General features: G+C 45.1%; 1 protein-coding gene across 6 annotated transcripts in view; it reads right to left on the minus strand.

Moving 5' to 3' along the window:
- Nucleotides 1-24,384, minus strand: part of IQSEC3 (IQ motif and Sec7 domain ArfGEF 3) — a 142,264-nt gene that overhangs the window by 17,867 nt on the left and 100,013 nt on the right. For all 6 annotated transcript variants that reach the window (XM_077468962.1, XM_077468963.1, XM_077468965.1 and 3 more), the window contains exon 3: nt 8,442-8,670. In XM_077468962.1, coding sequence (XP_077325088.1) covers nt 8,442-8,670 — 229 coding nt within the window. The remainder of the gene's footprint in view (nt 1-8,441; nt 8,671-24,384) is intronic.

Here is a 24,384-nt window from a genome sequence, read left to right on the forward strand (position 1 = left end):
GCTGTATAATATTGCATGTCAGTAAAGAGACCCCCGGAGCACAGTTTTGGCCGCTTTAAGATATATCACCCTTTTAAGAAAAGGGGAAGAAGCCGGGAGCGGGCAGCGTGCATAGCTGTAGAAACTAGAGGAGAGGGGGAAGTGACGTCAGTTGCAGAGTGGCGGAGGAAACAATTGGACACATCACCCTCACCGCTCTGCACTCAGTCTCACCACACACAGTAACATGGCAGTGATGGAGGGATTCATCACGCAATTGAACAAGGAGTGGACTGGCTGCAGGCTCAGTTAGCAGCCATAGAGGCAGACGGCAGAGCGGCATTGAACGGGGTGCGGCGACACCTCGTGCGTGGCTGTCACGGCCGCCGGAGAGATTCAGCCCAGACACAGACCCTGGTGGTTCTCAGCGGAGGCAGCATCAATTGGAGGGGAATGAACCCCCAGTGCCCAGTGGAGCCAGAAGACTAGGTATGGTGACAAGATAGGGACCCGACACAGAGGCAAGGGCGCAGTGGGTGGGGAGCCCAGCACAGCACCTGGGTCTGCCTCCCTGCTCGTTGCAGATGTACAGAGCAGACGGCTGGGGCTGCGGGGGAGGAGCAGAGCAGCCAGCCGGCACAAAGAAGGGACACCGAACCTCGGGAGGCTGGCCAGACAGCAGGGACGGCCAACTGTCCTGCGTAGTCCAGAAGAGGAGTGCAGGGTCGAGGGTGAGCGACAGCAGAGGTCAAACGACAAATGCCCAGCCAGGTAGTAGGGGCAGGAGTCCATCACGAAGGGCAACGAGTGGGTCTGGCTGGACAGCACAGAGAGAAGGGCGCAAACAGCACCGCAGACCCACAACAACCAGAGGGGTGCATCCGGTGGTCGGTCGGAATGAGGTTTGGCAGCGACAGATCGGAGGGTGAACTGTCTGGGTCAGAAGGAGGTGAGGATCAGGGACATCTAGCAGTGGTGGTTCCCGGAGTGGAGGCTGATGGGCCCAGGCCTGGGCAGCATGGTGAGTGTAATTCTTCACTTTCTATTTCTACTTTATAGCATAGTCTGTTGGGTCAGGGTAGGCAGCCAGGGCCATCAGGGCCAGGAGCAACAGCAGGGGCCGAGGAGGTGGACAGGACTAACCCCATACTGCCCAAAGATACAGGACCCCAGACAGGGAACGTGGGGCTCCAGGAGTTATTGGTAGGGCTCAAGGAGTTGGTACAGCGCTTTGAGTCAGGCACAGGAGGCAGTCCGGCGCAGGCATAGACACCGACTCAGGCCACACTTCTGGCTGCGGGCGCCACCAGGGTTGCAGGTGATACACCCATGAAAGCAATGGGAACAGCTACGGCAGTAGCTGTGTCTCCCTGCTTACCGACTAGCGTTACGGCTCCGGATAGCCAGGGAAAGGCAGGGGATAAGAAAGCGGATTCGGTCAGGTTGGCGGATTCCACGAAAAGTGAAGTGTATGTCTGTTTTGAGGGCCCTCTGGGTGCCCATCTGAAGACAGAAATAAAAAAAAAAATTGGAAAGGGGAATACGTGGAGATCTTCACATTATTGCCGTTGGAAAATTTCAACCTGGACAGGTTGAAGCCAGAAGAAAGCAAGAAGCAAGATGAAGAAAAACAGAGATACCGGTTGATTCTGCATACTCTTTCTAATTGGTTACAGGCGTTTGCCATATTGGCGAGCGTAGAAGGTGAAAAGACCCCCCAACACTGTTCGGTGCTGTTTGTTTACTTACAGGCCATTAGCAAAGCACACAGGGCGTATGGCGGTATGGCTTGGCTAAGGTACGACGAACAGTTTAGACAATGGATGGCCGTCCGACTGCCCCTATGCTGGGATCATAAGGACATAAGTCTGTGGATGAAGCTGATGACTGTGACATGGGCTCATAATCAGTTTTTTCAGGCAGGTGTCGGAGGTTCGGCAGCCTCAGGACAACCGACCGACAAAAGATGGGGCTTTTGTTGGCAGTTCAACGAGGGCACGTGTAAATTTGGGACAAACTGTCGATTTAAACACTTGTGTTCAGGCTGCGGGGGATCCCATGCACTGTCAAAGTGCTTTAAGAGAGGAAAAGGAATGTGCCGGAGAGTCTGCGAGTAAGAGGGACGATGCCGGTGCGGGTCGAAAGAATGCTTCCTTTCCTTAGTAGATACCCTGCCCGAGCAGTGGCGCACATGTTAGAAGCCGGTTTCACTGGTGGTTTTAGAATACCTTGTTCATTGACGACAGTCCCGCCCGAGGCTAAGAATTTACGGTCAGCCCTGCTTCATCCAGCAGTGGTTTCCGAAAACTGGGGAAGGAAGTTACTTTAGGGCGCATGGCAGGCCCCTTCAGTAAGGTGCCGCTTCCGGACTTGGTCATCGCTCCGCTGGGAGTGGTTCCCAAAAAAGAGCCCAACAAGTTCAGATTGATCCACCACCTTTCCTTTCTAAAAGGTGGGTCGGTCAATGATTCCATTGCCCCCGAGGAGTGTGCGGTAACATACACTTCTTTCGATGCAGCGGTAGAATGAGTACGGCAGTAAGGCTAAGGGTCATTAATGGCCAAGTCAGACATGCTATTGCTGGTTTCGGCTGCTGGGCTGCACATGGAATGGGGCTTACTACGTAGATCGTTGCCTGCCGATGGGATCCTCCATCTCATGTGCCCTCTTCGAAACGTTCAGCTCCTTCTTGGAATGGCAGTTCGGGATGTTTCAGGTATCAACTCAGTCATTCACTATTTGGATGATTTTTTTATGTGTCGGTCTGGCAGGTTCCAATATCTGCACCATCCTGTTGGGGACTTTACAACATCTGATGGAACGTTTCGAGGTTCCTTTAGCTCCGGAAAAAACAGAACGCCCCACAGCAACCAATCCTTTCGCAACCTAAAGGTCCGTTTTAACTACGATAATCTCAGGGTGGTACAGGTGGTTAATCGGCTGACAGCGGCATCTGTGCCGGTGGTCAGGATGTTGCGATATTTGGTTCTACGCTGCTTGCAAGTGAATGCATTCATCTACGCTGTACACTTATCAGGGATTTATAACACTTTGGATGACGCTTTGTCAGCCACAGGTTCCAGGAGTTGGCACCAGAAGCGGAACAACACGGGGTCACCTGTCCCGACTGAATGTGGAACATTGCCTTGGGAACACAGCAAAGTGGATCCAGCAATCAGTGAGTATGGTTAATTGGAATGCCTACTCAAAGGTATGGCAAGAATGGTTTGCTTGCTTGAACAGGATTGGAATGGCCTCAGAAGGTCATGAGGTGGCCCACGCAGTCCTATATTTAATTAATATGGGACTAGAGAGGGGTATCTCGGCAGCTGCCATTGACCGCAAGTTGACAGGTTTGGCCTTTCTTTTTAAGTGGCAAGGGCAACGGGACCACACCAAAGATTTTTGGGTAAAACAGACGGTGAAAAGGTATAGGAGGGCACACAAGAAGAGGGGTGGGAGGTGCCCAGTCTCATTTGTAATGTTACAGGTTTTGTATTCTAGTTTGGAAAAGGTCTGCAGCTCGGTTTATGAATGTGCTTTATTCCGGGCAGCCTTTGCACTAGCTTTCTTTGGGGCACTACGTATAAGCGAGTTGGTCAGTCCTTCAAAGAGGGTGCAAGGAGGCCTGTTGCTAGGGGATATAGAGTATTTCCAGGATTCGATCAGAATTTGGATCAGATGATCAAGAACTGATTAGACCGGCAAGGGAAAGCAACTCAAGGTTTTCAGGATTGGAGAGTCATGCATTTGTCCAGTTGGGGCAGTGGAATCCTTTCGGGACATGCGACCTGGGGTGGCTGATAGCTTTCTAATACATGGGGACGGTGCATCCTTATCAAAGTTCCAGTTTATATCGGTGTTTCAAAGATGCGTGTCAACAGTGGCGTAACTAGAACCTTCAGGGCCCCGATGCAAGAAACCATGAAGGGCCCCCCTGAACCCCAGTCAGGGCCCTTCCCTCCGAGTCCGGCGGTGGAACTCCAGGGCGTGGTCACAGGTATGACCTTTGTGAGCCCTGTAGTTCCACCACTGGTATCAGTAGTTTTTTTTCTATTCGTTTTTTTTACATTTTTAGGTGCCCCATTGGGGGACTGTCCCTAGGCAGGATGGGGTCCCCGTCCCCAGAAGAGATGAGGTCCTTTTCTCCAGGGCAGATGAAGTTACTGCCCCCAGGTAAGAAGGGGTCCCTGTCCCCAGGGGGAGATGGAGGGGGTATGTAATGGTGTGTGGGGGATGGGGTCCTCTCACTCACCATGACCAAGCTGCAGGCTGCACACTCATCCATGTTGGCCTGGGCTCCATCCAGTGTACTGGACGGGCGATCAGCATATCTCCCAGAAAGACCTTCCATCATCTGTGTATGACGGGGGAGGAGGGGGGCTGGCAGACAAGCCTGCAGTGTCCTCTGGGGAGCTCTCATAGGGCTGCACTGCATCTGTGTGCTCGAAGTTTGTTTACCCGGGAGAAGTATGCAGTGCAGTGTGGGCCGGACTGGGGGGGGGGGGACTCTGGCTGGGGAGAACAGACATCGGACAGAGCGGCAATGCATGGAGCAGGAGAGGGTTACTCTGAGGAGTCGGCCGAAGACACGGGTCATGGAGGGAATGCACAACTAAAGAGCAGCCAGTGCGATAGTCAAGCATGGAGCTCTGCTAGTCACCCTCCACCTCCAGCCACCTGTGTGCATGGTGCACTGGTACCCCTAGCTGCCTATGCTGCTGCAGGCCATATGTAGAGGGGGCTGCGTGTCAACAGCCGGCTATGACCCACAATTCCTCATTCCTCATTCCTTTCGTATAGGGGCAGCAACAGAGGCATCCAAGGCGCGTCTGAGTCAGAAAGCAGTTAGCCGCATTGGAAGGTGGGACTCAGATAGATTCAAGTTGTATATTCGCCCACATCTGATGCTGTAATAGGTCTCACATAACTTTCTTTTTTTTTTTTTTATGTATTGGTTATGGATATTTTATGTTGTTTTTGTGTTGTCATCTTTTTGTTCACTGGTCAAGAGGTGGGCCTAGTTTGGATACTTGGTCACTCCTACGTTTATTGGGGGGCCAGAAGAGCTGACATTTGACCGAACGGCAGGCAGTTATGTATCCCCATGCAGGAGGCTCAGGTCAGGTGGATCGGTGTACCAGGCATGCGGTGGAACAGGGTAATGGGTGAAGTACATAGGATCTACCGGTTAAACAGGGCCCTGGATGTCTTACTGTTACATGTGGGGGGTAACGATATGGGAGCCAGATCTATGAGGGGCCTCATACGTGACATGAAATGTGATTTTTTTTGTGTTTACGAGCAGCTTACCCAGGTATGATTATCATTTGGTCAGATATTGTGGGCAGGACGTCATGGTGGTGGGCATAGTCAGTTAAAAAGGTGGACAGGGCCGAATTAAAATTAACAAGGAGGTTAGCAGGTTTTTCATCAGAAACGGGGGCATGGAGAACTGGAGGTGGATCAATGGAGGTATCTTAGGAGTGATGGGGTACATCTTAATGATGTGAGTACTGACTTGTGGGCTCTTGGCCTACAGGAAGGCATACAGCGAGGGCTGAGGGTGTGGAGATGCACGCAAGGGTAATGGGTTACCCCTTTCGTGCTGTGGCAGTGTTGGGTCACTGGAGGAGAAGATTGAGGTTACATGTATGGAACATGTTGTACCCATCCATGGGATGGGGTTTTTTTTCGGGTACTTTCAGGTTATGAGGGGTTAACCTGGAAAGGGTAAATGGTAGGTCACTGCGAAGGTTGGGTACCGCCTCCGAGTCAGGGGTTTGCTGACTGGAGGCCTAAAGTTAAAAAAGTTGTTTGCAGTGACCAGTGGTATGTTGTTTTATTCCATGACCCCTAAAAAAGTACAGAAAAGTTTAATGGTTATTTATGAAGATGTTATTTATCTAATTTTATAGTTTGTTAATAAAAAGGCTGTCAAGGCCATTTACGCCAAAAACCCTGTCAAGTCATTTGTGAGGGATTTTGAGGGGTGACGTTTTTGGGGATAAGGGTGTGATCGGGATACTGGGCTTAAGTCCTACAAATGTCAGGTGTTCATGTTGACTTCTTAAATAATGAAAGCCTATTTTAAAGTAGAACTTAAGCCAAAATAAAAAAGGATAAGACTTTTTGTTAGAAGAGATTTTGTATTACTTTTTACCAGAACAACTCATTTTCAATTCTCCTTGCAATTTTGTTTTGTGTATACACTGACTGAGGCACATATGGAGCGCAGTGCGCTGAAAGATGCTGCGTATAGAGCTAGGTGATCCAATAGGAAGGAAGCAAGAAGACAGCCATGGTATTTGGTAGCATGGAGCTGTTGGTGCTGGAGGATGGCAAACCAAAAGGAGATTCTGACATCATTTGCAAGTATACTATACATAGCTACACATTATGGCAAAAGCTGCCATCACTCCCTAGGCTTTGAAGCAGAACCCTAGTCAAACATAATTAGATAAAATAGAATATCCAATTAAAATAGCAAACACAGCATTTGCTGTAAAACTCAGCTTAATTTCAGAGATTTTAGTTGTAGTAATGTTTTTCTGCCAACTTAGATTTGTGAGGGCAAAGCCCTGTGACACAAAATCTGGAGCCTGCAGCACTTCAGGTCCCCCCCCCCCCCCCTCCCGAGGAGGTGTTAAAGGACTTGTTTTAGCAATTTCTGAAGTTTTATCTGTCAGGATATGAGGAGGATATGATAATATGACAGGGAGGCTGCAGGGGCCCCCTGGGGCTAGGGATGGGGTTGCAATTGTGCCCCCTGCAACCCCTTATGCTACGCCCATGTGTACAGTCGGCAAGAATTTGTTCAAGTGTATCTATGGTCAAAATGTAAAATCATACTATATATTAATTTTCACATTGTATTTCAACTATTTATAACTCATTCCAATAATCTGAATTATATTGAAGTTTGTGAACTTAGTTTGTGAAGATCCCCACACATTTACTTCCCTGAATTCTGTTACACGTAATCACTATGTCCTGTGAGTAGGCACTGCTGTGTGACCCATTTCACAGAGCCTGCCTTCTGAACAACAGAGGTGCTGAGAGGAGGAGTTTCAGGAGGCGGAGTCAGTACAGGTATCCCTGCTTGCAGGCAACAAGGTACCATGGGATATGTAGTGAAACGTCTAAATATGTTTTTCATCTTTTTTTTTTTACTCCTGTTCTCAGCTGCAATAGGGGCTTAGAGAGGTGGGAGTGGAGAGTCCTTGTGCCAATGGGGTGGGAGGAGGGGGGTGTGATGACAACAGCTGGAACATAGCACAGGCAAAGTCCTGTGTAAAATGCAGACACAGAAATATACCGTGACAGCTGGGCAGGGGGGCATGTCATCAGGAGGTGCAGGAGGGTGTATCAGCACAAGTCTGACCACTAGAGTACAGATATGTTCCCAAGTAGAATGCAAACACGCAAACTGACCACACTGGCTGATGTACTTCTGTGCCTAGCTTGGTCATTTTAAAATAGGAAAAATAGGGGGACTGGCGGGGTCACCAGGGATTTCACACACATTTCACACAAAGAGAACAAGATATTTTGCGATTTAAGCACATGGTACAACAGACACATACCAGGAATATGAAATGTTGGGGTAACATAACCTTTAAGTTTGTTTTCTTTGTATTTGTGTTTCTTTTGTGTGTGTTTGATGATTACTTGTGTACTGTCACTATCAATGTTTTATTTTACTTCCTTTCGCTTTCTGATTTTTTCTTTCTTTGAAAACAAGTAAAATAATAAGTCTAATGGGTGCTTTTTTTTTTTGACACAACAGGCCCAGGGTCGCTGAAAGAGGCTTTTGCAGCCCTCAGCAGCGATTTAAAGCCAACTGCACTTCAACCTTTCCCATTGACCCCAAATGGCAATTTATTTTAGAATTTTTCAGAATCTTGTGAAACTTTGGGGATAATAAAACTACCAATTTCACTCCTATCACTACCAGTTTCTAAAATCTTTGTTATCAGAGGACCCAATCTACTGCCTCTTTGCTGATTACTTCACATTGACAATCATTTATGTGCAGGAATAAAGTAGGTTGGGTTCACACCTGACGTAGCAGGAACTTGCACACCTGCTCGCGATTTTTTGTACATTTTGGAGCATTACCACACGTCACACATAGGGCAGGCAATTCACTTGAATGGGCTACCCTACACTTGACAAACGCCCCAAAGAATCTCCGAGACCTTTTTTGGAGCGGAGCAGAACACATTTCTTTCACCATGTGTTTTGGTACTTTTTTAGCTCGACAAAATGTGTGGCAAATGCTCGCCTGGTACCCATGCTTGGGATACAATTAGTGGCACCACAAGCGATGATTTGCTTCATATTCCCTAAAGGAGCAGCAAAACGCGCATTTCTGGTCGCTTTGTCGCACGTTCTGGAAATATCATGTGTAAAGGAAGCCTCGGACATGCAACTCTTGCCCACTGACCAGAGCCTCTCACCTGTTTGTTCTTGAGATCCATGGACAGCTCATAGTCGTTGTTGTTCCCGTGCGAACAAGTGGCTGCATTTTTCCCTTTTGGCATTCTCACCGGAGAGCCTGTATGGTGCAGATTGGCCTTGGTCACCACCTCCTCATCTCCAGGCTGCTTCAATGTGGTCCCGCTTGTCTGGCTGTCTTCCCGAATGTCCCAGGCTGTGCAGAGCAACGTCTTACCACAGGACTCATCACTGCCATACAAATAAAAAATTTTTTTTTAGCTGTAATGTATTATCAGAGAGGGGCCATATCATTGCAAATCCACATTAAAAAGTAACTTTTATTGCAATTTTCATTTTCATGATTGTATATTTGCAGTTAGCATGCACACTAGCCAATCAACATTTCCTTTCATTCCATGGTGATTGGATTATTCACCATACAATGCGTGGCTTTAATTTTTTTTATTTATTTTTTGGCTAAGCCCAATTTTAGTAGCAGTTGAACTTTCATTCTCTCCCACTTGATCCATTTTGCAACTTGAAATAAAGTGCCTCACCTTTGCACTACTCTTCCACAGCTCTCCCTTGCACTCCTCATGCACTGCTCATCTTTGCACCTTACCCCTTGCTCACCTTTGCACCTCTAATCCACATCTCACCTCTGCACCCTTCACCCACAGCTTACCTTTGCACCCGTGCACAGAAGTGATTCATCTCGTGCTGGCCAATGAAGATGGCTGAAGACTGGCACCCAGAAGATGATGCAGGTGCTAGCGATGGGAACCATTGAAGGAAAGGTAAGTATAGCTCCTTTTATTTACACTGTAAGGTATGGTTCACATCTGTGTGTGTGGCTGTAGGCTGTGTAGAAATTGCAACAAATCCTATACCCTCAACCACCCACATTGAAGGCGCGCTGCTCTGTGAAAATATGTGGGGCTGCCACTCATTCTGAATGCCCCCACACATGTGGGGGTGTGCGAGAATCGCACGGAAATCACAATCAAAATTGGCATGCGATTTTTCTGCGGGCCACAGTTTAAAAAAGACGCATGCAACTTTTTCTGTGGAAAATGCAGGCACAGCAGTCCATTAAAATGAATGCCCATGGAAAAGCGACTCGCAAAAATGCACATATGTGAACCTAGGGTCAATTAATGTTTTATGCATGGAGTTCAGATTTCAGTTTATCAATGATTTTCAGCACAACATTTAAAGTATATGCAAAGCCAAAACTTTTTGTATAGGTTGCAGGCAGCCAAAAGGCTGCATTAATGTTCTATGCAGATAATCATTACACATTACCATTTAACCTTTTGTAACATTAAAGATGAACTCTGGGAATGTGAAATAAACAACCCTTGCAGTGGAACCCCTGCACTACAAGGGTTATATGCTCATATCTCCCAAAATTTTGAGATGGGAATGAGGGACACCTACTAGCAAACGTATATAGGCATAGGACACGCCCCCTGCCACTCCCCCTTGCAGGGGAAATAAAAAAAGATTAATTAAACTCACAAGTGCTTTTATTTTTACTACTACTATTCCTTTATATTGGCTTTTAAAATTGAAAAATGCAGCAATTTAGAATTTGGATGAAAGGTTTAGCACTGGGAAACACTTTTTGAAAGGTAAACAGTGCATTTTATATACAACTATATAGATCAGACCAAAATGAGGGACAAATGAGGAGGAAAGAGGGACAGAGGGACATTGCTCCAAATCAGGGACAGTCCCTCGAAATCAGGGACAGTTGGGAGATATGTATGCTCATTTTATCTTGGGGATCTAAACAGGCATTTTTACTTACCTAATTTGGTGATTTGATTTGGGTGAAGGCGCAACATCATTATGTACAATGCAGGGCTATTGACCCTGCATTGTATGTGGTGGGTGAGCATTGCAGCCTAAAGCACTTTACATTGTGCAATGTGTAGTCTCCACATAGGATGCATGTGAAAGGGTGGCAGTTTAGGAACATTTGTGGGAGACAGGATGTGCCTGTTATAGGAGCACATGTTGCACCAGTGTGAACCGGGCCTCAAAGTTTATATAAGATTTTAATAATTGGATTAAGATCCATTTTAAGTTTTACACGTCTGGGCTTGGCACATGATCAGCATGTCTTTTTTGTTAATGAAAATTTTTATAACTTCTCAACAACCATCAAGACTTCATGTATTGGGCGGGATCTAAATTTAGACATCGGCAGTGACAGTTGGGTTTGGGCACCAGAATTTCCTGACAATTGCTGCATACAACCCTTTGGACGCAAAAGAGTTAAGGTGACAGAATATTTTTAGAAAAGCCAAGGACTTGGATAAGCGGATTAAATTTGTGCCATACCCTCCGTACAAGGCGATGAGCCTGAATATTTTATATGTATTAATATAGCTGCCATCTGGAATTTCATAATACATGTGTACACAGCCCAGCCTCTCCAGGCTTCGGAATAAAGATGGCTTCTAGTCTAATTTTAATTTTTCGAGCTGGCTGACAAAATGCAGCCCCCAGCCTTGAATGGAAATCACAGACAGAGGTCAGAGACACATTATTGAAAATAATTAAAGCGATAATCACGCAAGGAGACACAGGGTAGACTTCCACTTGTAGGAGAATGGGCAGACCACCATCGCCTCAAGGGACACTATAATGCAACTATTAACTGCTTGTCTATTTAAATTACCACATGCACTTACTGGTACATGGTACATAGCGCACCATGCCCTGATCCTCCTTTGCCCTCTTCTATTCACCTGGAACACAATATCATTATAGGGCTGTGGTAATACAATACGAATAAAGCATATCTAAACCCAAGAGCTAGGCAGCCCTTTGTTGTGGTGATTGCATTCATTTTCTTTTTTGAGAATATATAAAGAACCTGTTGATCCTTATCCAAATCCAGTATCCTTAAACTTCCCATGCACTGAAATAAAATCCTAAACAATGTTATCAGTTTTCAAAGATCTCTTCTTATCAACTATACAATACCTCCTGTAATGGATGATATGGCGAGAGGAAGATGTTTGTATTTTAAATCAAAAAGAGCAGCTTAATTTTTTTAGGTGTAGCCAGTTGGAGGAGCAGACTGTGACTGTTCTTCTCCTTTTCCCCCACCGCCGAGGTGTTGAACAGCGCAGGCTCTGTGTGCTCGCTCCTCCTCCCCCTGCCTCCTCATGGCTGCAGCAGCGAGGAGCAAATCAGCAGCAAGGGAATGAAGTGGCAGCTGCTGAGAAAACTGGACATGTAGTCCTGTGGGTGCAACCTGGCACAGGGGCAGTCAATGGGCAGCAGACTTCAAAATCCAGGGATCCCCTGCAACTAGAAGAGGAGAAAGAGATACTTTTCTCTAGTTGTTGAGCAAGAGAGGAGACAGTACAGGAACCAGAGTGTGTAGGCCGGATTTTGCATTCTGAGCACCCGGAGAGCTGAGAGACTGAGCCACACAGAGTCACCAGATCAGCGACCAGAGCAGTGCAGGCCTGCTGCTTAGACTTGCCAGTGCTGCACCAGAGAGACAGCCATGGAGGGCTGGTGAGCTGGAACAGGAACAGTATGCTATGTCCATAGAGTCTGAGGACTGAGACACAGAAAGCTCTTTTTATTGTGCTGGGACCAGAGCTGGAGAGACCTGTTGCCATGTGCCTACACTAGTGAGAACAGAACCTTGTGGAGACCTGATCATGAGGACCGAGCCACCGGAGACATCCGACTGCCAAGCTTTCTGGACCAGGTCCGTTGGATACCAGGAGCAGAACCAACTGTGCTTTTTCCATTACTATCTGCTGTTAATAGCAGTAGAGGCTGTCCTTATTTAGCAGCCCAGCAGTCATCAACCGCATATAGTTTAAAGAGACAGTAACATGTGCACCACTGTACGGATGGGCCCCAAGTTAGCTGGCTTAAATTTGTGCACTCAGGAACACTTTTTGACTAGATATTGCTGAGAGTTACAGTGAAACTTTTCATTATGCCATATATACTCTTCTCGATTTTTATTGTTCTTATCAGTGCTGTGTATACCAGTTTAATTTAGTTCAGCCTTATTGCAATTTAGTTTACTTGCCATAGTTGAGGCTAGTATTCCCCTTAAAGTATAACTAAAGGCAAACCTTTTTTGTAAATTTTGGATAGAGTGAAAAGCGATTAGAATGCTCGTCAGTTTTTATTGCTGTCTGTGCTCCTGTTAAGGAGATTCCCACTCTCTATTTGTCCTGTTTACCATTATCATTGAAAGTGAAAGTAAACAAAAATCCAAAATGTTGGGTTGTCCCCAGAAAGGTAATAGAGGGGAAATCTTCCAATGGGGATGCTAGTTCTGGAGACCTGGGGGTCACCAAAGATTTTCCTTTATTTGCATGGATTTCCTCTCACTTCCTGTTTGGTTATGGGTCAGGAAATGAAGGGAAATCTCTGCAAGGAGACACAGATCGCAAAAAAATAAATAAAAAATATGACTGGGGTTATAAGCCTCCTTTACTCTATCCAAAAATGGAAAAAAAATGTTGCATATAGTTCTTTTTTAAGTTAGTCTAGCACATCTTAAAGCGGGAGTCCGCCGTTTTTCTTTTTTAAAAGCCAGCAGCTACAAATACTGCAGCTGCTGACTTTAAAAATAATGACACTTACCCTTCCAAGCGCGCCCGCGATGTCGGCACCCGAAGCCGATCTCTCGATCGTCTCTCGGGTGCTGCCGCCGCCATCTTGGGTATGGGAATCAGGAAGTGGAGCCTTTCGGCTTCATTTCCCGGTTCCCTACTGCACATGCGCGAGTCGCGCTGCGCAATAAGGATGGTCCCCGCTGTCTCTGGGATCCATGTGTTTCCCAGCAGGCAGCGGGGGACCTTCGGAAAGGGGCGTAGATTCTGCGGAAAGGGGCGTACCTTCTGCAGAATCTACGCTGGAAGTGGGTGCAGATACCTGTACTGTACAGGTACCTGCACCCCCCTCCCCCCTGAAAGGTGCCAATTGTGGCGCCGGAGAAGGGGAGGGTTCCAATGAGCGGAAGGTCCACTTTAAGGTGGACCTCCGCTTTAACATATTCTCTGACCTGTTTATTGGTTTGTGTATTGTGTTTATCTACTTTGTTATAATATACTTACTTTATATACCATCAAATTGCCTGTGGCCTATTTCATGGATGAGAATACACAGTGTGGTAGTATACTAACACTTAAGTCATACAGACTTCAGTGTTACCAAGTGATAGTGGTGAGCAGGGAGTAGACAACCTGAGCCAGAGGTGGTGGAACTAAGTTCCCCCTAGTTCCTGCTGAAAAAAAGCCCTGTCTACAAGTATAGAAAATACCTGTTGATGCTGCAAGAAATCCAGTCTCTCTGTCCCTTCCTGTGAGTTGGACTCAAACAATGTTATCAGCTTTCGTAGCTATGGTGTGTGAACTACAGGTCATCACCCTGCTATGTAATACAGAAGAGTTGAGGGGAATTGTTTTTTTTAGTGCAAACCAGGAGAGCAGCTTAGTGTGACAACAATGCTACTCCATTGGTACAGTAAAGTCAGTCACCCTAGTAGAGGAAGTGTGTTACTGGCAGGATCACCAGGTGGAAATAGGTGCGATGAGGTATTGCATCTCTGAATTGGTCTGGCTGCCCCCCATAAATGTAAACCAGTACAAATACACACTAAAAATGTCAAGCCTACAGAAAAGGTGAAGAGGAATGGGGCCTTATGACATCATATGGCTGATATAAAAACTTCAGAAAAGGTAAATATAAAAAAAAAAAAGAGAGAGAAAAAGTACTGTAAGTGTATGTGTGTGTGCGTGTGTGTGTGGGAGGGGGGTTTCACAAGTGGGGTTGATTGGGGAGAGGTGGAGGGGTCACAGAGCTTAGAGGTACGTTTTAACCAAATATGCCACTGTACATCTTCCTGTAATGTCAAGAAGATTAATATTTCCTTTTATTTACTGCTTTTAATTAAATCATGCTTAATGAATGGCCAAATGAACTCGATCCCATGTGGTACTTGGAACATTTGCTGGCACAGGAAACTGACAGAGAAGAGCAATTCAAAATACACTATACTACCAAAAATATTGGGACTCCTGACTTTACACGCACGTGAAATTTAATGGCATCCCAGTCTTAGTCCATAGGGTTCAATATTGAGTTGGCTCACCCTTTGCAGCTATAACAGCTTCAACTCTTCTGGGAAGGCTGTCCACAAGGTTTTGGAGTGTGTCTATGGGGATGCTTGACCATTCTTCCAGAATTCCACAAGTGCATTTGTGAGGTCAGGCACTGATGTGGACGAGAAGGCCTGGCTCCAAATCTCCGCTCTAATTCATCCCAAAGGTGTTCTATCGAGTTGAGGTCAGGACTGTGTGCAGGCCAGTCAAGTTCTTCCACCCCAAACTCACTCATCCATGTCTTTATGGACCTTTCTTTGTGCACTGGTGTGCAGTCATGTTGAAACAGGAAGGGGACAAAGTTGGGAGCATGACATTGTCCAAAATGTCTTGGTATGCTGATGCCTTAAGATTTCCCTTCACTGGAACTAAGAGGCCAAGCCCAACCTCTGAAAAACAATCCTACACCATAATCCCCTTTCCAGCAAATGATTTGGACCAGTTCCCAAAGCAAAGTCCATAAAGGCACGGATGAGTGAGTTTGGGGTGGAGGAACATGACGGGCCTGCACAGATTCCTGATGTCACCTGAAAGAACACCTTTGGAATGAATTAGAGCGGAGACTGCGAGCCAGGCCTTCTCATCCAACATCAGTGCCTGACTCCACAAATGTGCTTCTGGAAGAATGGTCAAACATTCCCATAGATACACTCCTAAGAATTGAAGCTGTTATAGCTGCAAAGGGTGGGCCAACTCAATATTGAATCCTACAGACTAAGACTGGGATGTCATTAAAGTTCATGTGCGTGTAAAGGCAGGCGTTCCTTTTAGTAATATAGTGTAACTTGAACCTCCTATTCAATGTTTGATTATTCCTCTGCATTTTAGGATTTAGGATTGGATAATGGAGGACATTCCCAAACCTCCAACAAGCTATGATGGAGTGACTGCAACCCCTCTTCTTTCAAAACCTACTTTCCTTTTAAACTGGTATATTCCCAGTCAGCTCATTGCCCACTACTGGAAGCTTGTCTTACATACTCGACTACCCCTTTCTATTAATGGTCGCACTTGACCAGTAAGGTGCACCCCCTGCACTATTCTGGGGTGACACAGATTTGGCTGCGTGTTGTCACCCATTTCCTGCATACTCCTGAGTCTGATTTATTGCAACCGTGCCAATGCACATTGAACTGGCATGTTCTGCCATAGTCAATGCAGTAAAATTGTGATGTAAAACTACTGTAGGGGTGCACACAAGTCCACAGGATCTACATACAGGTTACAGGATGTGAAAAGTGCAGGGACAGAAATTCGTTACGGAAAAACTGTATTTTTAATAAAAAATAAAGCAATCTTGATTTACTTACAGTGTTCTTCAAAGCTAGGCTTTCTTTTAGGGGTGTTTAGTTGAACTTTCAGTTTAATGAGTGCTGCATTAGACAAAAGGGTTAATACAGTATGCAGTAGAGAGAGTTCGTCCTGAGCCTGGCACACAAGTCAGCCTGGCGCTCTGTGCATGGCACAGCAGCTGGCAGGCTGCATTAGTGTTACATTGTTGTGCCTTAGGATACTAGCGGGGTGGAAGGGGGAAGGGGTATTTAAACGGAAGCTCTGAAGTCTTTCCTTTCTTGTGCCCGGGGGCAGATCACGATGGGTAGGATTTGCTGACAGGGCATTGAGGCGGAAGATGGAATGCTATACTGAGAGACCAGGATACAGAGCAGATCTGGAAACCCAGTGACACCATAATACACACACAGTTCACTGCATAGCAACTTTCAAGTGAAAGACTGCAAATCTCAGTATCTGTTCTTAACCTGGCCATACACTATTGGATTTTATTTTGAATGGAAATTCAGAAAAATTGTTCATCAGAGTACTTGATTTTGACATCAAAAGCCCTAAAAATATCATCCAGGCCTACAACTCGAATGGAATTTCAGTGTTTTAAATAGATTTCTTTTGTGCCTAGAACATGCACATATGTACGATTTTTTATGAACTAAATTTATATTCAAAGTTAAAACCTCTTTTGAGAAAAACTTTCAATGCTCCTTTCCTTTTTTCTCATCACCATGGTTATAAACAAGCATAGATTTTACCCCATTAACCATTAGGAAATCAAACGAACGTTTCCAAAATGAAAATCTTTCCACAAAATGTTATTGGTATTTAGCAAGCTTAATTCTATATGTATGGATGCTACACAGTAGCACCTCTCTTGTCCATTATGTTTGGTGTAATTCTCAGTATTTCTTCTATTCTGTATATATGGATGCTACATAGTAGCACTTCTCTTGTCCATTAAGCTGAGTGTAATTCTCAGTATCTCTTCTTATTCTGTATCTATCCACTCCTCACAATAATATTTATTTTGTTCTGCATACTGGCTGTTATTCACATTATCCATTCTTAAATTATAGGTATGCACAGTAACATTTCTCTTGCTTGCTATGCCAGAGGTAATTTTACCTGTAGGCAGGTGCTGAACTGCAGTTCGTCTGCCCACCTGAAGGTGGTGCTGTTTTGCTTCTTCAGGCTGGCAGGAAATCATTTGGGACTAATTTGCCCCCTATTATGGGAACTAGGCATTCATCTTGGGGAGGCCGGCATGTCCTATTATATGCCGAAATCCCTTGAGATCTGGGCAGCAATCTTGACACAGAAGTGCTTATGTAGCAGTTTCTGTGTCATTCAGTGCATTTGCAGGGTTGGAGTAGGTCAGGGATAGAGCCTGCTTGTTAGGAAGAGAGTAGGAGCAGTGTTAGAGAGTGGTATCTGACGGGGAGGAAAAGAGAAGGTTTCCCCTACAGGGCATCTCTTCTGCCAGCTTCTCGAAATGGTCTCCCACTGCCAGCTGGGCAAACTGCAGTGATTTACAGTGGTCTCAGAGAAATCCAGTAATCTTAATACCTCCTCCAAAGGAAGTGTTCCTCAGGCATTCAAGCATCTGTAAGCTCATATTATATTTTGGTTAAAAAAGTGCCTTGACATTAGGTCTCTGCCTGATAAAGAGGTATCTGTAATTTATGTGGTGCTATTTTTGTAAACTGCCCTATTTCTGTGATCATTCAACGTCTACAATATAAAGTAATGATCAATTATCAACATGTGTTGAATGTATGCCTAATTTATGGGTACCATTCTTAAGCTCTGCCCACATTTTGGCATAGTTGGCATGATATAGAAATCCCTTTCACATTACCAGGCATGGCCACAGGCATCACTATGGTACCCTTTGAAGCAGCACCGGTAGAGGTACCAAAGTATAATGGCCCAAGTATTCCCTTGGATGACTGGGTAGAGAGGTTGAAAAGTTCAGTAAACCGGTTCCAGATGCCAAAGGAACATCTCCCTGATCTGCTAATCAACTCCCTAGAAGATGGGGCTAAGAGAACCATACACATCTTGCAGGGCCAGTGTATTTCGGGGATCCGAGCTAAGTCCCCACAACGGAATCTGAAAGAGCTGACGCTGCAGTCAAGCTTAATGTTGTTCTTCAAGAGGCAGTAACACGAGAACAGGAGGAGATGGAGGCCAGAGTGGGGTTTATTTAGGGAGACCCATTTTAAGGAAGGAAGCCACTGCCCCAATATCCAGAGTGCCATTAAACCTTTTCCATCTGGCAGGAAATATCTGCTCTCAAGCAAGAACTGGGTCAGGGCCCTTCAGGCAGTAATCTGAAGGAACCCTTATGGGATGTATTTGTAGTGTAAATAATAGGGACATATAATATAACAAGGAAATGTGGATGGGGAAAAATAGGCCTTATTGGTGCTTGCCATTAAACTTGAAGTTCAAGCAGGGTACAACCTGTGGTATCTGCTTCATCCTGTCCCAGGCTTAACTCTAAGATAGCTATCAAGCAAACTGCGTAAAGTAGTTTTAAAGGCTCAAGGTTTTTTACCTTCACATATTCTATGCAGGTAAAAAACCTACTGTGTGCAGCAGAGGAGCCCTGTGCACGAGAGCCAATGAGGAGAGAGAGCGGGTGGGGCCGAACTGCAGCTCTGTGTGTGAATGGACAGTTTGAGAACGAGCCTGCTTGGGTGCCCCTATTGCAAGCTGTTTGCTCTGGGGGCACTCAGCAGGAGGGAGGGGCCAAAACATATTTGTTATTTTATTTTTATTTTTTTAAATAACCAAACCTTTAATATAACTTTAATTAATATAGTGTCTGAGGTGACCATCACAGGCTATACATTGTACCCAACAGGACAGTTAGAAAATATAAAAAGTGAAAAATAAAATAACATTCTAAAAAAATGATTAAAAAAAGATAAAGACTAATTTACATTTCTAGAATTTCTGCCATGGCTACGAAGCTTACCATTGCAGCTGTGGTATGTGTACACCCCTAGCCACTGCCTCTGTTGCTAAAGGGGGTAATGGTTGGTGAGTGGTAAAAGCACAGCTCAACCACAAGGTTTTTACCCCCCCAGCCTCACATGTGAATGAGCCCTAAGACTCTGGCCCTGTGAATGAGTGGATTGTTTATGCGGCCGGAGCCATCTGTTACTCTAAGGGGACAGCTGTACGAAGACAACCACAGGTTCTAGGCTGGCAGGTGTGTAAGTGGCCCTGAATGCACACTGTCTTTGTTCAGTGCCGTACACCTGCACCCACATGCCGGTCAAAGTAGGACCAGTAGCTGTGTTCATACAGCTGAGCCTCTGTAGAATGACATAGGCCGCCTGCACACAGCTCCAGGGGGCTACAGCCATATAAACAAACCACTGATTTACAATGTACAGGCCACAGCACCCATGTGAATGAGCCCCAATACTTCGTTCACATGCAGAGCTTTATGTTTATGCCCACTAATAATGATTTTAGTGTATTTTTTGTGAAAATATAATTACATTTTTTGGGAGGGTAGACTGTATGGGACCCCCTGATTTCTAGCAGCATCCCTTTCCCCACCTCTGCAATCTTCCTGTTTGGCAAGAGTTAATAGAACAGAGGAGCTGTCACGCGACTATGCTAGCCCTTTCCACCTAGCTCCTCCATTTATGAAATGTGATCTACTTGAACGACAATGGCATAAAAAACAGCAGGACTTCACCCTATATAAATCTGCCCTCCTAAAATACAATTCCTGCCTCCATGCTGCCAAACAAACCTACTTTGTCTCTCTTATTAATACCATGTCATCTAGTCCTCTTTGGCTCTTCTCTACCTTTAACTCTCTGCTTTTTCCCTTGCCCCCTCTACCCACTAACTCACTCACTGCCCAAGAGATTGCCAATTGAAAGACGAGATTGATGCAATGCATGAGGAAACCGCCACTGTACAGTTATCTAACCCACTTGTCTAACAGCACATTCAACTCTTTCCTCTTTTGAACTGGCTACTACTGAAGAGGTTACAAGACTTTTCTCAGATGCCCAACTAACCAATTGTCCCCTGGATCCTGTTCTAACTTTCTAACTGTGACAGAGACATCCTCTGGATATCATTATGCTTTTGTGCTTGTAGACCACTTTTACAAGCGTGCCATCATGGTGCCCACACAAGATCAAACAGCTGTCACCATGGCCAAGCTCTTTGGGCACATGTAATACAGCCATATGGCTGTCCAAAACAGATTCTGTCTGATCAAGGTTCCAATATTGAATTGCAAATGTTTTCAGAGTTATGCTGCTTGAGTGGTATTTGTAAGTTGCATACAACTCCATACCATCCACAAGGAAATGTGGAGTGTGTGGGCATTCATTGGAATCTGCTGAACATAGTTTGCACTCTGGAACAAGACTGTCATGATTGATGACTGCAGCATATCGGTGATGTAGCTTGAGCCTACAAACAGTTCAAAGGCCACAGGTTATACTCCCTTCTTTTTAATGTTACCCATAGATCTGCTCTTGGACACACTCAAACCCATGTCTTAACAGTCACCTGATGAGTGGGTGCAGGACCATTGGCACTGCCTAAAAAAAGTAAGCAGGTTGTGCTAAAATAACATTAAAACTTAACAGACAAACATGTAGTTTATCTATTACCCCTTCGACCTGGGATAGGTAACAAACTGGTGCCCAGATGGGAGTCCCGTCCATAGCACATTGAAAAGCAACACTTTCCAGATTGTCCTGTGTATGATGTTGTTTTGGAAGGACAGGTAGGAATTTATGGTTTCCCCGCATCCAATTCGTATATCAAGAGACTGTGACCGGCTCTCAATGGAGCCGATTCACACATCTCCGGGACAGCTGCGGAGCAGTTTGCAGAGTCCCGTGCATCTTCTGCTCCATTTCAGGTCTGAATTCAGCCAAAAAAATCAGACCAAATTCAGACCTGAAACGGTGAACAGGGACACACTGGACCCCTGCTGTGAGCTGCTCTGCACAACAATGTGTGCCCAGCCTTACACTAACCTGCTGTGACCTTGTGACTTCGATGTAGACATACTTCCATCTTCTTTCATGCCTCTTTTTGGTTCAGGACTAGGAGACTAGTCTCCATCTCTGGAGGCTCCACTGGAGCCTGTTTTCGGATCCATGGGTTTAGGATAGGCAGCCCTGCCCTGCTTCAGGAGCCTTAAATTCTCCTCTCAAAGATGCTCCATCTTGGACAATGAGGTGGACGATGGGGCCCCAAGTACCTGCAAATGCCACCAGAGAACTTATACCTGCCATTTATTCTGACTGATATTTTGTAAACACTGTTGTTGTTATATATGCTAGTTTAAATTATTGCTGTTCATACTTTGTATGATTGTTTGATATGCAGAGAACTGCATCCCTTTAAGAGGATATTCATTTTTCTACCCCCCCCCCCCCCCCAAAAAAAATTCTAAAGTCAGTCAGCAGCTTCAAATACTGTAGCCGCCGACTTTTAATAAAAGGACACTTACCTGTTTAGGGATTCATGCTGTCCTCTCCTGGTCTTTGGGTCCTTGGCATTACCAAGTCTTGCAGCTTTTTTACAGCCAGCTTCCCACTGCACATCTGCGACCTGCGTCCCCCCCCCCCCCCCCTCAAAAAAAAAGTGCCCAAAAGTTAAGGGGGAGGCAGAAAAGTGGAACTTCCCTTTTTGTATGAAGTTCCGCTTTGAGAGGGGAGAATGCAGGCATATGTTGGGCTGCAGTTTGACCATCAACCTGAAGGCAGAGCTGTGCTGCTTATTCAGGTTGATAGAAAACCAATAGGGACTAATTTGTGCTCTATTATGGGCTCTAGGCATCTATCTTGGGAAGGCCTCTTCTATTGAATGCCAAAATTGGGCGGCCATCTTGAAACAGAAGTGTTCAAATATAAATGTTTCTGCATCATTCAGTGTGCCTGCATTACGGGAAGAGGTCAGGAATAAATCCTTGTTGTTATGGAGAGAGTATTAAAGTCTGTTGACTCAATTTCTGTGTATTATTGATATGCCCCATCTACATATCTGTATAGTCTTTGTATGTATGTGTTAATTTCTTCTGTAAGATGCATGTTATTCTCAGTATCTGTTCCATTTTTATGTTTGTATCCATAATTGCAATTAGAATAAATGCATTTCTGAAATCTTTTCTAATGATATTTGCTGATACACAGTTGCACAGTGCAACTTCTCACATAATTTTTCCAATTGATATTTATTGATAGCTGCAATATGCTAAATGATCACACGACTCAGTGGAGACGATCATTAGTTCCTCTCCCCTCCCCCAGCAGCATTATAAATTCCAATTCTACCAGAGCATTAAGAGCTCTCATTGATGACCTGGGTGCATATATTGACTGATGAACATAGATCTTTCCATGTGTTTTCTAATGATTCATACATACAGAACAATACTGTACACATGCTTACAAATCAAATCACAGACGTACAAATGTATATAATGTTTCAATACACCGATACTTCTATACATTTAGGCACTTAGCGGTCACAAAACACACAAAGCGTCATTGAACATGCGTTTATTTACATATGTATGCAGCAAAGAAACAAAAACATGCATACGCAGACATATACATGTAAGAAAAGACAAACAGATTGAGAAAACAAGAACATCTAAAACATTGCAAACAAAATGTCAAATGTACAATGATATACAATACACAATATGCACACATAAGATACACATTCATACAGCCAAGGAGGCCGTACTGGTGTCATTAGGATTGCTCTCATTAGACCCTGGCTGAGCCTGTATGGTTTAGGTTAGAGCCTATTCACACTTGCCCGTTTCCAGCCCTATGGCCTCCTTCACATAAGTGTACTATAGCATACACCTGTATGAGGGCCATTTTTGCAAGCACAGGGATATACAGGTGTTCCATGCATCTATATGCAAGCAGTCTAGTGAATTGGGAAGCAGCAGCTGCATGAAGACTGCTGTTACTTCCAACTTGACAGCTGTGTGAGCGGAACTGCGCACGCGCACCCATACATCTGTCAAACTGGAAGCAGAGGTTGTGTCTGTGCACAAATTGAAGTAAATGGGACTTACTGCGCAGGGATGAACAGAACACCTGTGCGGGCAAACACGGTCCTTGCCTAAGCATACGCCATATTAGCCCTATGTGAATGAGGCCCAAAGCACATACATTTAACTGCAAGAAAATTCATTTCAAGAGGAAACTTCATTCGTTGCGAAGTGGCTTGCTCTCATCTACATGTGCAGTTGATGTTGGATTCACACTGTTCTGTGTGCATTGCAGCATATGTGGTAAGCAATACACACAAGTGTGAATAGCCCATATGATTTCTCTTTGCCTTTCATACTAACCTGCAGTGCATAGATGTGAACTAACTACACAGGAAAGACTGGGATTTCTACTGCTGCATGAAAACAGACAAGTGTGCATAGGCGCTTAAGCCTCGTACACACAATCGGATTTTCCGCAGACAAAACTTCTGACGTTTGTCCAAAGGTGTGTGCCTGGATTTTGTCTTGCATACAAACGGCAAGGAATTGTCGGCCAAAAAACACAAACGTAGTGACGTACTGCGTGTTTTTTCAGCTCTTTAGCGCCATCCTTTGGGCTCCTTCTGCTAATTTCGTGTTAGTAGAAGTTTGGTGAGTGTTGATTCGCGCTTTTCATTTAGCACGTTTGTACTTTGGACTTTTGTACACACGATTGGAAAATCCGACAACAGACATTTATCCGAGGAAAAATTTAAAACCTGCCATCCAACATTTGTCCGTGGAAAATCTGACAATTGTCTGATGGAGTGTACAAACGGTTGGATTTCCCTGCCAACAGCCTGTCATCACACATTTCCGATCGTGTGTACACGGCTTTAGTGTGTTTTTAAATAGGAATTATATAAGAGCCCATTCACACCTAACAGTGTGTTACCACGTGTTTCACAAAGCGCGTGCTAAAGTGTGAATTGGCAACAGTGGGATGCTGCCGGAGATGTGCGGCTTACAATAGATAGATAGATAGATAGGATGAGGTATAGCCAGATAAAAGAAAGAATGGATAGAGCAATGGAGGAAGGATGGATGAACAGATTGATGGAAGGATAGATAATAGATGGATTGAAGGAGGGATGGATGCTTTCCAATTCTGGGGTCCTCAGTCCAAATTTCGATCAGGAGTGGACACTATCTGCAAGGAACTTGCATGTTCTCCCTGCAAGCCTTGGGCTCCCTTTCACACTCCAAAGACACACTGGTAGGTTAATTAGCACCTGACAAGATTGAACTTGTGTATGTATGTACGGTATGTATGTATGCATGCATACAAAATAGGGACCTTTGTAAGCTCCTCAAGGGCAGAGACCCATGTCAATGTACAGCATGTAAAATACTGTGTAAATTGTCAGTGCTCTATAAATACCTGTAATAACGAGATCTACCCAAAGGGGACGCTGTCAGCAATAAAACCAGAGGATCTAATCCTTCCCTACTCATAAGATACCATGAATG

Source organism: Lithobates pipiens, unplaced genomic scaffold (assembly GCF_037356315.1).
Source record: "Lithobates pipiens isolate NorthernLeopardFrog02 unplaced genomic scaffold, aLitPip1_a1.2 Scaffold_8, whole genome shotgun sequence".
NCBI lineage: Eukaryota > Metazoa > Chordata > Amphibia > Anura > Ranidae > Lithobates > Lithobates pipiens.